At 55.4% G+C, this 14,371-nt stretch overlaps 1 protein-coding gene across 1 annotated transcript in view; it reads left to right on the top strand.

The window, feature by feature from the left end:
• LOC117033754 (maestro heat-like repeat family member 5) overlaps positions 1-14,371 on the top strand; it is a 46,207-nt gene that overhangs the window by 24,922 nt on the left and 6,914 nt on the right. Inside the window, exons 18-25 of the mRNA XM_033126017.1 lie at positions 698-847; positions 1,699-1,853; positions 7,853-8,012; positions 9,174-9,355; positions 11,424-11,429; positions 11,653-11,790; positions 12,222-12,336; positions 13,085-13,228. Coding sequence (XP_032981908.1) covers positions 698-847; positions 1,699-1,853; positions 7,853-8,012; positions 9,174-9,355; positions 11,424-11,429; positions 11,653-11,790; positions 12,222-12,336; positions 13,085-13,228 — 1,050 coding nt within the window. The remainder of the gene's footprint in view (positions 1-697; positions 848-1,698; positions 1,854-7,852; positions 8,013-9,173; positions 9,356-11,423; positions 11,430-11,652; positions 11,791-12,221; positions 12,337-13,084; positions 13,229-14,371) is intronic.

Genomic DNA, 14,371 nt, shown 5'->3' with positions numbered 1-14,371 from the left:
ATTTCCCTGAGAGCCTCTTCATTACCCCGAGTAGCTCATGGTCTGGGGTTGAAGGTGACAGCCACCTCCCTGAACCGTTAGAGCTGCTCCTGGGAGAATGTGGACAGAGAGCAGAGTCCGGCTCCTGGGGAGGCCCGACCGCGGGACAGGAGCCCTGGGTTCCAGACTCAGCCTAGCCCCTCCCAGCGCCACCCGACATGTGAGGGTGGCTCATACACCTTCAGGTCTTGGGGTTGGTCCAGGTGACCTTGAAGATCCTTCTCAGTGCTCAAGTTCAATTGCTCTTGATTAAAACGCTGTAAGGTGGGGGACTGGGGCCTGGCGTGGGGAGCACCCAGCTGGGCTCAGGCTAGAAGACGAGGAAGCCCGTGAGGTGAGGGCAGGGCAGAGGAGGGGAGGAGAGGAGGCTGGCCAGGCCAGGAGGGTCCTGGGACAAGCACTGGGGTCTGAACGAGGAAGGGAGCTGTGTCCCTTCCTTCCTGGCCCCTTGGCTTTGGTAGTCTCCGAGAAATGTGCAGGTGATTAACCTGCAAAACAGGGTATACATGGTGGGGGACCCGGAGGAGTGAGGTTCAGAAGTGAGGAAATGCTCAGAGACTGGGGCGTCTGGAGCAAAGGAGTAAGAGCAAAGGTGTGGGAGGTGGGGCCGGGGCACAGGTATCCCGAGGTGATGCCGCCTCCACTCCCGCTGCTGCAGGAGGCCATGAAGCGTCTCACGTTGGCAGAGCTGAGCCACCTCATCTGGACGACCATCGAAGGGCTGGGCTCCACGAGCACCTTCCGCGCGCAGGCAGCCGCCAACATGCTGCTCACTGTCATCCGGGAGCACGGGGCCAAGCTGGAGACCGTAAGGGGTTGGGGACCTCTGAGGGTGGCCCGGATGGGGCAAGGGTCAGAGGGGTGGTCCAGCAGGCAGCACCCAGGGCCAAGGCCATGTCCCTGAACTTGAGCCTGAGGGAGACACAGACCCCACCCGGCTGGGTTCCAGTGAATGAAGGAACGAATGAGGGGACGGCCACGCAGGGCCGTGGGGCAAACATACTGATTGAAATGGGGAAGGTGCGCTATAGCCCTGACCCTCCGGGAGCTCTCAGTCTACCAGAGGTGACAGACACCAGGCAGGTAAGGACGGGACAGCAGAGGAAACGCAGAGGCAAAGGACGATGCCCAGTGGGGCGGGTGCCCCCAGAAAGGGGGTAACTAGTACCAAGCCTGTAGACAAGGAGGCTCAGGTGGGTGACACTGGATCAGCATGAATGGATGAGTGAGAGAGACCCATGAGTGGGTGAGTGAGAGAGACCAAAAAGTGGACCAGCAGGGGCATTCCAGGCTCAGGGGACAACATGTGCCAAACGGGTGTGTGCAGGAGATGATGAGGTGGGTGTGTCTAACCCTTCCAATGACGGAAACATTTGGACAGAGTTGGAAGACCTCAAAGGCCATGTGAAAAGTAGTGGGGCTGCCTCCCTCTCAGACTGGGACTTCTGACCAGGGGTCCAGGACGGGGCTGTGTCTCCTCCCTCACACTTCCCTGGGCAGACCCGTGTCTCCCCCTTCACACGTTCCCCTCAGGAGGACCATAGCTGAAGGGGCTCCACACTCACCAGGGAAGGACCCCTCTCCCTTAAGCTCACAGAATAGGGCCTGGTCCCCCTCCTCAGACCAATCCTCTGCCCTGCACTCTTCCTGCCTCCATAGGTTGCCAAGCTAGGCCAGGCCATCCACCTGCAGCTCTGCTCTATTCGCCTCCCCCAAGCCAAGAAAATTGCCCTGCATGCCATCACCCTGCTGGCCCGGAACCACACCCCCGAGCTGGTGGCCACCTTCCTGGACTTCTCCATACCCCTGGACAGGTACCCAGCCCCACCTTCCCTCATTGCCCCCTGTCTACCCTCCATCCTCCCCCAGGCAGGGGGCAGGGCCTCCACCCTCAGCTGTGGCCTCCTGCCAGTCCCCTCCCAGCCCCCTGGGACCCCCACAGGCCTGGGTGCAGGGAGGGGGCCCACGGACCTGCTCTTTTATTGCATATGTCCTGGTTGGGCCCGGGGGAGGCACTGCTCCCCTTTCATTCTATTGTGTTCCACATAAAACACGCCTGCCCAGCCTCAACCACGTGTCACCTGATGGAGAGAGGGCCCGGGACCCTGAGCACTAATGCCACCATCTCGTCATCCTGCTCCCCAAGGAACCCCTCCACCTCCCACCTGCCCCCCAGTGGCTACCACAGCCCTCTTGGGGGCGGCTGGCTTTCTCCCACAGCCCTCACACCTGAGTTGAGAGGCAGGCTAGAGTCGTCTTCCTCCCTAAAATCTCAGCTCTGAATCCAGGTCCTCAGTCTGTACCACCTGCGACCCCGCCACTGTGCTCCTGCCCTGGGTCACCCCTCGGTCCTTCAAGATGTAGCTCCTGGTCACAGACACCCTCTCTCTTACGTCCCATTTTGATCTTGGGGATTTCACCATTTCCCTCACCCGGACATCTCGATACCTGGATCTCCTCTTCCCTGTGATCCTGTCCGCCATCCTCCCTCAGCCACCCACGCCCGCAGTCATCCCCTCAGCTCGGTCATCTCCAGTTTCAAGCATCTCTCACACTTTCAAATACCTCCCACCTTTACAGCTCACTCCCTCTGGCACCCCAACAAGCCTCTGTCCCCCAGGACCCCCAGTCCACTGCCCCACCCGTCTTCTCTCCGTCCCTTACCTGTCCTCATCCCTTACCTGTCCTTACCAGCGTAGATTCCATCTTCCAAAGTTACGGTCACTCCCTAAACACATGCCAAGTCCCTTGTTCCCTCTGTCATACTCAGCTGGCAAAACCGAGCTCTGGTACAGCCTGGCTTCACTGACTTCACACCTGCATCTGTGCAGCCTTACACAGGGAAAAGCACATCACGGTTTAAATTTCCAACCACGTACCTCCACGCCCCTCAGGGCTGCTGGCATCCAGCTGCATTTCCCCAGGCCCCCCTTCTCCCAACACCTCCGCCCACTCCCCACACTTAGCTGCCTGTCTGCTTCCATTCCACTGAAAAATGAGAGCCACGAAAAGAGACCTCCCTCAAGCCCCCCAAACCCCACCCGAGACTTGTTTCCAGAAAGACTGCTAACTTCCAAGTGGAAGGTCTCTTTTGTTTTTGTTAGTAATTTCTAGTTTTATTGAATTGTGTTCAAAGAATGTCATCTGTAACATTTCTGCTTTATGAAGTGGATTGATCTTTTAAACAATTTTTGTGAATCTTCGTTCTGTGGGCTTTGAGAAGAAGGTGTATTTTCTGTTATCAGATGTAGAGTTTTATGTATATCCACAAGAGTTACTTTATTGATCGTATTTAGGTTTTCTACATCCTTCCTTAGTTTATGTCCACTTTGATCTGTCTTGTACTGAGAGTGGTGTGTTAAAGTCTCTTATTGTTAATGTGTTTCTGTCAATGTCTCCTTCCATCTCCTGTAGTTTTTACTTCATAAAGGTGGTTGCCACGTTATTTGGTGCATAGATATTTGTAAGTGTTACACCTTCTGTATGAATTGTGACTCTTAGCATTAAAAAGTGCCCTGTCTTGTCACATTCAATGCTTTGAGGGCTGGAACTCCACTTTGTCTGTTATCAGGATCACTACCTCTGCTTTCTTCTTTTCCCCCCATTTTTACAGTATGCATTTACCCATCCTTTTATTTTAACATTGCAAAATCCATTTGTTTTAGGTGTCATCTTATATACACCATATAGTTTGGTCTTGATTTGTGATCCAAATTAAAAATCTTTTTTTTAACAGGTGAGTTAAGTCCATCCACGTTTATTAATATGACTGATATGTTGAGTCTCAGCTCTGTCATAATATTTTGCAATTGTGTGTATTTTTGCTATGTTTCTTTTTCTATGAGATGTGTAATCTATGATCTTTAGGGTTTTTTTTAATTTAGAAAAGGTTCTATTTTTGTTCTGGTTGTTACCTTTGTACTGCTCTCCTATTTGAATGCCCCAGTCGCTTGTTTTATTATTTAACGTTTTAACATCTGTTTTCTTCTACTGTTGTTGTTATTCTTTAACTCCTCCCATCACTGCCCATATAACCGTCAGTGCGATTATCTTCCTTTCTCTCTTCTCCTCCCATTTTTTCAGTTGCAAACTTCTACTTTGTAAAAGTAGTCATCCATGCTCTTCCCCACATTTGGTTTTCGTGTGTGCACACACACACTCACCCTCAGTCCCTTTGCTGAAATTATCTAGTCATCTCTGAGCCTGATGAAACTCAGCCTCCCGTTGATTCCTCAAGAAGGGCTCATGGCTTCAGAACCCCCCGCCCCCACCCAGGTTCTTTATGTTGCAAGTTGTTTACTTGGAGGACAGCTTGGCTAGATATAAAATCTTTGGTTCACATTTTCTTTAATTAAGTGTTTTTTAAATGCTACTCAATTGTAGTTTTGTTTTGACTTTGAAAAGTCTAATAACAATCATTTTTCTGCCTTTGCAAATTGTGTGATCCTTTTGCCTAAAGACCTTGGAGATTTTTTTCCTTTATCTTTGAAGTTTAACAGTTTTACTGAGAAATGTCTCAGAGTTGATCATTTATTTTCCCAGGTACCTGGTGGGTTCTCTGACTATGTACATTTAAGTATTCTGTTGTTCTTCTTTGTGTTGTTTCTGAAAAGTTCTCTTGGTTATTGTTTTAAATATTATTAGCTCTGTTCCATTGTTGTTTTTCTTCTTCAGAGACTCAAATGCTATTATTACCTGTCTTTTATTTCCACTACTTTCTCCCTGATCCTTTTTACTTCTTTCTTAAATTCACTTCCATTCTCTTGATTGTTTTACTGCTTTTCCTCAATGCCCCTTATTAAATTTTCACTTGAGTCTTATCTCTCTTGGGCACCTTGTGTTGTTTTTTTTCTGAGATAATTTTGTCATTTCTTCCATCTCTTTCCTGAATTCAATCATCTCTTTTTTTCTTTCTTATTAGAAGATTTGTGTGTATGTGTCCTTTTTGAATTTATAATTCAAGGTGGATTTTCATGTCTTTACACACTTGCTTGAGTGTATTTGACTGAATCTGGAGTTTCATCTTGCACTTTTTCTGCATCATGGTTGTTTTTCAGGGGAGAGTTCCTTCACTGATGTGTGTTGATTTTGTTGTCTAATTTTTTTGAAATTATTCTAGGGATCTGTTAATTTTGCTCCTGTTCATGTAAAACATTCTCGGAGTGTTTTATAGGATTTCAAGTTCAATGGCACCCTCTTCTGTCAGTATAGCAAAGTCTAGATAACTTAATAGATTTTTGGGTTTAGTGGTAGGTGAAAGGGTCACCACATGTTTTCCAGTGTTTTGGATTCTCTTTTCTCTTTCAGGCCCTTAAATTTTTCCCTTTTGCATCTTTCCCTTTCACCACTTAATTTCCAAAAGGACACTTCTTTTTTTCTCTTTTCTCTCCCCAAAGCTGTGCATCTTAAAGGCTGTCCCTCCCACTGGACAAGCTTTTCAGTCCCTTTCCTGCCATTATCTGCCACCACCTCATGCTGGAGCAGAGATGGGTGGAGTATAAGCGATGGCGTGCTGGGATTGGCATTTTTCTGCTTGTAGTAACGTTGAAATTTGGGTATTCTGTGAAGTCAGCTTTTTGTGTCGTTTTACTCTTCCCTTCTTCTTCCTCTATGTTGCTTTTCAAGGAAATTTGGGGAGGTGGGGACCCAGACAGCCACCGTGGTCCTCAGCTGCTTAGGAGCCTATCATTCACTTTCATCTGCATCGGAATTTACATCTGATGTCCTCCGGTCTGAGAAGCACATTTTTCACATTCCAACATCTATGAAGTGGGAGTACATGTGACATTAATGGGGGCACTAGCAGCCTGAGAACATTTCCAATTTGAACTTTCTGCTCGATGTTTCCTTGGGTCACACTGGTGGTGTGAATCAGACCCCAGAACAGATTTTGTTTCCACTTCTCAGAAGAACCATTCTCCTTCCAGCCACTGTGCTGGTTGAGGCATGCAGGTTTTCTTACTGTTTCTTTCTGCACAGCAAGCATTTTCTTTTATTTAGTTTTATCACATTTGCAATGTACAAGCAGCCCTTGGGGTCCCAGCTTTAGGATGGGGTTACACTCCCATCTTGGATAAGTAGAAGTACATGACATAACGGTGTGTGTCCTAAATAATGTGGTATAAACAGCATTGTGTAGTTTGTACCCTTCCAATATTCTTTTATTTTCTGACTTTTATTTTTCTCCACATTATGTCTTTAGCATGCACGCTAACATGTTACATACGTATAGTTGGGGGAAGGCTCTCCCCCACCCCTGGGCTGCATGGCTGTCCCCCAACAGCCTCAGGTCTGTGCCCATGCCCCTTCTTACTGAACGCTTCCCCGACGGCCTTACTTACAATTGACGACTCCCCGATTCGCCCTCTCGCTGTCCCGTCCCCCCAGCCCCCCGCTTTATATACTCAGCATCCCACACACCCTTGTGTGCTGCCCATATCAAACTCTGGGCGTCATTCCCACCTCGTCACCAGTTCTGTCACTGCTAGGTCCTCTGGAAGGTTGCCTGCGTATGACAGTGTTCAGCACACACATGCTGAGTGAGTGACAGATGCCCACGGGAGCAAAATAAAACCTTGGGCCCTCTGGGCACCTCACTCCTGGAGAATCATCTCCCTTAATCCTCTCAAGGCAGGCTTTGCCCCAGAGAGGGAAAGTGACTTGCTCAAGGGCACACAGCCAGCGCGAGGCAGAGCAGGGATTTGAGCCCAGAGCCTCTGACTCCAAAGGCCCCACTCTTTCCCGGTGGGCAGTGACCGCATTTGGGTATTTCCCACAGTCCTCTGAGCTCTTGTCCCACCCAGCCCCTGGGCAGATGGCAGTGGGGTGGCTTCCCCAGGGCTCAAGGGCGGTCTCCCTTGGGTCCATCTTAAACCTGGGGTAGGGGCTCATCCAGGCCCCCCTGTGGCCCTCCCAGCCCCCACCCAACATTCCAGAGTCCCTCCTGTCCTTCCAGCTCCTTCCGCCAGCACTCAGGCCCAAAGGCCGTCTAGCCCAGAAAACAGAGCCATCCAATGCCCCCTGCCTCCCCCAGGTGTCCCAGGGCCATAGGACCAGGCAGGCCTGGGCTCCAGTCCCAGCTCCCCAGTTACAAGGCAGAGAGAGCCCTGACAGAGCATATTCACCCTCTCTCTCTTTCCTTCTCTCTCTCCCCAGTCTTCAGTTTCCCCATCTGCAAAATGGGCACAAGGATACTACAAAGTTCTGCATGCACCAGTGATGGGCCCTAACCTGACTCAGTTTGGGCCTCGGAGAGCTGGACCCCAGCACACCCAGGAGAAAGTAGTCAGGGCAGGCTTCTAGGAGGAAGAGACTTTATGCCAGCCATAAAGGCTTACTGGAACTAGCCCAGTGAGGAGGCGTGCTCCAAACACAGTGAATAATAGTATGTGTGGAGGCCCAGAGGCAGGACAGGAGGGAGGACAGATAGGGACTAAAGGGCAGAGGTCAGAAGGTGACAGCTTTGACTGCCAGCTGGACATGTCCTGCCACTACTTGGGAGCCACTGAAGGTCAGAGTCAGAGTCTGCAGTTGAAGTGAGAGGGGCCTGAAGGAGAGACCGTGAAAGTCAGGAGACCCTGGGGCAGGGACCAGGGTCAGCTGGCCCCACCCCCTGCGTCCCCCCAGCCACACACACCTGTGCCGCTCTCACCCCCTGTGCCCCCACCTGGAGACGCCCTGATCCACCCCTAGGCCTCCCACTCTGCCAGGTGTGGCTCAGAACCCAGCCTGGCCCCCACTCCAGGCACTCGAGGCCCCGGTCATGGTGGCACACAGGCATGGCGGAGCCCTCACGGCCCCTCTCTGCCCACAGCCATGCCTTCCAGCTGTGGAAGGCCCTGGGGGCCGAGCAGCCCGTGAGCCGCTGGGTGCTGGCGGTGCTACTGGCCTTGCTACGGGAACGGCCCCTGCCAATTGAGGCTAGTGACAGCAGCCCCCAGCCCAAGGAGAAGACCTACCTGCGCTCGCTGGCTGTGAGTCTCTGCCACCACCCCCACTGCCACTGGGCTAAAGGGACTTCACATGGGCATTCAGTCAGATATCAGCGGTGTCTGGGTGCCCACGGTGTGCCAGGCCCTGGAGAGAGGGGAAGTCTATCCCTGCCCAGCCTAGCCTGGAGGAGGGGGCCTCCAAGACCACCCCGCTAGGGGCTGACCACAGAGGCCCTGGGTCCAGGCCCATCTCCCACTTCTTGGCCGAGGGTTCTGGACCACTCCAGAGCCCGTCTCCCCTCCGTGAAGTGGGACAGTGGTGATCCTGCAGAACTAGGGAGATCATTAAGGCATACAGTGTGGATCCAGGACTCGGATTGCTATGTGGACGGCCTCAGAGAGAAGGACTTGGGACAGGTTCAGGCAGAGAGGAAGGGTATGGAGACAGTACCCATATTGGGTTCTGGGGGTTGTGGATTCTGGAGGAAGCTTACATGCTGCGTCCTGTAGCCCCCACCCTCCTGGAGGATCCTACCCTGCCCCAGCTTTCCCCACAAGCTCAGGCCCTGCTTGCACAGCCCCAGAAGCCGGGAGCTCACTACCTAACACAGCCACATCTGACCTCTTTAGCTGAATGCTCACCAGGCAGCAGCTATGACCCTAGTTTTTTCCAGTCTGAGAGCCCCCTACACACACTGCTGCCTACAGCACGGGTGTGTGACAGCCAAACATGGTGGCAGACGGGAAGCCCCACGCTCTCCTCACAACTGGCCCTCAGTCCGCTCTTCTCCCTGACACCCCCCAGCCCCAGGCTGAAGCCAGCCTCCCTGTGGGAGACCACATAACAGCGTGGAGTCAGCAGATGGCCTTCCCTGCGTCCCGCCATGCCCCAAACCCCTGCCCTCCCCTTGTCATCCCTGCTCAGAATTGTCCACCCTGAGAACATTCTGAACCAAATGCCGCTACAGGCATGGAGGCACTTAGTGGTGTGAGCAGACAGAGCCAGGCGCGAGGGAGGGGGAGGGAGGGATGGAGAGAGGGAAGGAGGGAAGGAGGGAAGGGTCTTGGCCCTGGTCTGGGAGGCTGTCAGCAAGGAGCAGGAGGTGTGGCCCACATGGGGCTTGCTGGGCGGTGGGTCGGTCAGCAGGCCTGGCCCCCAGGCCGCAGGGCTTGGAGCTTCAGCATCCCCTCCTGCCCGGACAGGCCATGAACACACTGCATGAGCTACAGATCACGCGAGAGTTCAAGAAGGCCGTGCAGGAGGCCTACCCGCAGCTGCTCCTGGCCCTTCTCACCCAGATACACTACGTCCTGGAGCTGAGCCTGCCCACAGGTCCCCAGCCCGGCCAGCAGGCCCCAGAGGCAGCCGTGCCCAGTCCCCAGAGGTAAGGCCGCCCACAGGAAAGGTTTCCCAGGGCTGAGAAACAGCACCACAATTGGGCAGCTTAAAGCAACGGGCATTTATTCTCTCACAGTTCAAGACTAAAAGTCCAAACACAAGGTGTCCACAGGGCCGTGTCCTCTGAAACCTGTAGGAAACGACCCTACCTGCCCTACCGGCGTCTGGGGGCTCCCAGCCACCCTTGGTGTGCCTTGGCTTTGCCTCTGTCGCCACGTGGCCTCCCTGTGTCTCTCTGTCTCAACATCCTGCTTCTTATAATGACATCAGTAATGGTGGATCAGGGCCACCTAATGACTCATCCTAACTACATTCCATCTGCAAACACCCAATTTCCAAATGAGGTCACAATCCCAGGCGCTGGGGTTAGGACTTCAACAGAGCTTTTTGGGGGACATGACCCAACCACCCAAACCACATCTGTGGTCAGCACAGCACTCAGAGGCCTGTGTGTGTCCCAAGGGGGCTCGGCAGCACTTGTCACGGGGCAGCACTTGTCACGGGACAGCACTTGTCACAGACGCCACATCCTCCCTGAGTGTGGTCCTTGCAGGGACTCTCAGGCGAATGTCTTTCCCATTTTGCAGATGAGGAAAGTGAGGCTCAGAGAGGGTCGGAGGCTCCCCTGAGCCCCACAGACTGTCCCGCGTGGCTGAGCTAGAGCCCATAAGACAGCAGGGACAACTGCCTGGCCACCGCCAGCCCCTGGAGGCAGACGGCCTTGCAGTCCCCATGCACATTTCACTGGACACCGGTACATTTTTGTGCTGACCTCGTGGACGGTCGCTGGCCTCCAGCCCCTATCTGACAGCATGGACGAGACCTGTGTGGGAGGGTCCCATCCCCTGCACGCGGCAGTGGTTCAGGCTGGTGGCCCCCTCTTCCTTCTGTGCCAGGTTGTGTCTTGAGAAATCCAATACGCTAGTCTTTAAAACCGCAGGGGCCCAGCTCTTTTCATTTGTTTGTATTATGATGTGCTTCACGCAATTTGTCAGTTTTAACAGCTCTCCCCAAGGCGCGGCACTGAAAAAAAAATGTCACTTCTCATATTGCTTCTGAATTCGAATGTGCATAAAGTTCCGTTTTTATTCAGATCAACCGTGCAAAATGCATGAATCTTCCCTAATAAGCTAATAAAACGTCCTCCTCCCAGAACGCAGGAGAGAAGGAGAAAGCTGCCATGTGTGGCCTCAGTCCCTGTGCTTCCCCAGCCCCCATGCTCTGCCTGCCCCCACCCGCCCCTCCCAGCACGCTCACAGCACTCACCGAGTCCACAGGAGTCCCGAGAATGCCCAAGCCGCCTGACTCCTCTTTCCTGAAGCCCTGGTGTGGCTGCAGGGACAGGCAGGTGACTGTGAAACCAAGGCTTCCAAGAGTCATCACGGAGGGGACAACATGCCGCTCCGCCCCACAGTCCCCTTGTCCTCAAACCATCATCATCTGTGGCTGAGACCAGTGACCTGGAAAACGCCGCCTTAGTGGCACTGCTTGGGGCCAGATGACAAACCAGCTGGCATTTGGGTTGGTGTCATAGGAGAGGATCACAGAGCTGCGTTTTCATCCTTTAACACTTGGTTTTGCAAATGTGCGCAGAACGTGCCTGGTCCGAGATGACAGCCTCATTGAGGGGCGGGGTGCACTCGGGGTGGGGTGCACTCAGGACAGGCCACAGAGTAAGGCTGCCCTGCTTTCCGTGGGCCTGCGTCCCGGGCCCCCCACCTGTGTCCTCCTGCAGGGTCTGGGGCAGCCCTGAGCCCGTGGCCACCACATTAAAGGGCGGGTTTGGAGCCAGGGGTCTGGTTCGACTCCACTTCTGCTGCCCCTGGCCGGGCTGTGTGACCAGGACAGGGCATCAGTTCTCTGGGTTGCTTCCTCCTTCTGAGTGTGTGGCAGTAGAAAGTCACCTGAGCCGGTGCATGGGAGGCGCCTGGAGTGACGCCTGGTCCAGAGGCCAATGCCTCACGGCTGGCATTCTTTCTGTTACACACTGGCGTTCAGGGCTTCTCCTGCCTTTTCTGAGACCTCAAACAGCAAAGGAGTGTCAGGAGCTGGAGTTGCAAGTGGAGCCTTCTCTGGGCTTCCATGACGCCACCCACACGCCCTGCTCTCCTCTTCCCTCCCTGTACTCAGCCCCACACACTGTCCCCCGAGGCTCGGTGAGGACTCTCTACCCTGTGACTCGGGAAACCTGACCATTTCTGTTAACAAGGGCAGGAATTACCTGGGCAGCTGGGCACGCTCCCCGAGGCAGGACTGGCCCCTAAGCCCCTCTGCTCCCCGCAGGACATCGCTGGAGGCACTGAAGAGCCTGCTGTCCAGCACGGGGCACTGGCAGGACTTCGCCCACCTGGAGCTGCAGGGCACCTGGGAGCTCTTCAGCACCATCCCCACCTACCCGAAGGGCGTCAGCCTCCTGGCCAGGTAGCGGCGGGGTCGGGCCACCTGTCCAGAGGCTGGGGGTATGGGCTGCAGTGATCCCCGTGGCCACCCTGTGAGCACAGCCCCACGGACTCACGCGTGTCCGCACACGGCCCTCAGGCATGGAAGGTGCACGCCTCCCGCACCTGGTCACACATACACACCGGGGGCCTGTGGGTGTAGGCATCTCCCTCGGGCCACACCTGGGCCCGAGGCCTCCCGGGGGACAAGGGCCACGCCTGCTCCTCTGTCTCCCCCAGGCTTGGCACCCAGTGGGTGCAGAGGGGGCGGGAGCTCTCTCTGAGAGGTGGTACCCACCCACACTCAGTGACATCTCCAGCCACCTGGTCCCAGCTGGATGGGGTGGTGGCAGGAGGGGGGGCCCAGGACCTTCCTGTGAGCCCAGGCCCTGCCCGCCCTCCGCCCCGCCCCAGGGCCATGGTGCTGAACCGCTGCAGGCAGATCAAGGTGGTGCTCAGCCAGCTGCTGCCCACCCTGCAGAGCCAGGAGGAGCGGGAGAGGAAGGTGGCCATCCTCATCCTCACTGAGGTAGGGCCTGGCCGGGCGGGGGCCCCTCAGAGACCATCTGAACCCCTTCTCCTGCTGCCTCAGTGCCCAGTCAGGACCCACACCAGGACCACAACCTGACTTGGGGAAGGCCCGCCCAGACAGACCCCTCACATCCCCCCTCCCCACTCTGGGGCTCCTGGCCGGGTCCCCCACCTCTCGGGGTCCCCACAGCCCCGCCCTCCCTGGCCTGAGGCCTGCAGGGCCCTGAGTGCAGGTCAGCCTTTCCTCCCTCCCACCGCTGGGACTGTGAAGCTACAAGGGGATGGGTAGGTAGAAGCGCACAGGTGCTGCGCGTGACAAACTTGGCAGCTGTGAGCCAGGGGCAGGGTGGGGGACGTGTCATTTCCATCATGCATGTCAGTAGGGAAAACCCAAATCAAAGCCTGGTGCTGCCCCCCCTCCACCCCACCCCACTCTCAGGAATGTCTGGGCCACCTGCCACGGGGCTCTGTCCCAGGGGGGCTCATGAGCCGGCTATTGATGGACACTGGCCCCAGCCTTGCTGTGTGGACTCTGGCAAGGCCCTTTGCCCCCTGAGCCTCAGTTTCTCCAGCTATACATTGAAGGGTGGAACCAGCTTGGAGATGGGTTTCCAATACTCGTTAACCACGATACCCAGAGGGTGCTGGTCAACACCTCCCCCAGCCCAGAACCCCCACCAGACCCTGGTCCTGGGCTCCTGCGAGAGGGTGCCTTGCCTGACCTGCCTGCCCTTGGGGTCACCCAGTTCCTCTACAGCCCCGCCCTCCTGGAGGTGCTCTCCAAACAGGATGTCCTGAATGTGCTGGCCCAAAGCCTCAGGGACCCAAACCCCGAGGTCCGAGTGCTGAGCCTGCAGGGCCTAGGGAACGTCCTCTTCCACCCAGAGAAGGTAAGGCCGAGGACGCTGTGGCTGGCGCACACCCTTGACCTCCAGGGCAGCCGGGACACAAGTGTGGACAAGGGCCAATGCACTGGAGTCCTGGCTCTGTCCCAGCCATGTGATAGGGGACACATGACCTCCTCTCTGGGCCTCAGTTTCCTCATCTGTAGAATGGGGCTACGGGTGGCCTCTTGGCAGGGTTGTGGGAGAAGGGATGATCTCCACCCGTGTATCCTCCATTCATCGAGAAGACGAACGCTATCGCAGACCACAGGCGACTAGGTGACACCCCAAATCTGGCCCACAGAGGAGACACCTCCCCTGAGAATCATATGGATAGGTCCCCCCAGTCCCTTGTTGCTTCATCCTCTCCATTCCCTTCCAACTCCATCCTGTCACTATAACAACCCACATCCCATAGTGAGCAGCTAGAGGCATCATTGGAGGCAGGAGAGGAGGCCCCTCCAGCAGCCCCTAATTCAGGCCCAAGAATTCCTGACATCACCCCTGCTGTGGGTTTCTGGGGTCCGTGCACAGGTGCTGTACCTGTAAGCCAATCCTCACTCCAGCACTTTCCAGCTCTCTGGGCCTCAACAGCCATATCTGGCAAATGGGCATGGGGACAGTGCCTGCCTCACATGCTAGCCTGGGGAAGGAAGATGGCATCCAGTGGGGGGTGGGCTGGGAAAACAGGCAGAGCCAGCCAGGGAGGGCTGCCGCCGTGGGCACAGGACAGGCAGAACCGGAAGGCATGTAGCAGGACACGGAGCTGAGGAAGGGTCCACAGTCACTGTCCCAGACACCAGAGAGGCACCCTCTGCTGGCACCCAGGAAAACACGGCCCCCAGGACTGTTCCCCTCACTGACTGGTGCACAGCTTCAAAGCCACTTCTGTCCACCGTCAAACACACCGCACAAACTGGGTCACGCTGCGTGTATTAGGAGGCCAGAGTGCAGCTACAGGCAGAAGACCCAAACCGACCTGGGTTCAAACAAGACAGAAGTAGCTCCTCTCCCAGCTGCATGGCCGCCCTGCCCAGTGGTCTCGGGCAACGGCTCCACCTCCTTTGTTGCCCCCACCCAGCGTGCTGCCCTCACCTTCAGGGTCCACTAGCAGTCCACTCCAGCCTTCAAGGGCACCCCCACAACTTG

This window comes from Rhinolophus ferrumequinum, chromosome 14 (assembly GCF_004115265.2).
Source record: "Rhinolophus ferrumequinum isolate MPI-CBG mRhiFer1 chromosome 14, mRhiFer1_v1.p, whole genome shotgun sequence".
NCBI lineage: Eukaryota > Metazoa > Chordata > Mammalia > Chiroptera > Rhinolophidae > Rhinolophus > Rhinolophus ferrumequinum.
Note: the sequence above shows the minus strand (reverse complement) of the source record. Positions and strands in the feature narration are given on the sequence as shown.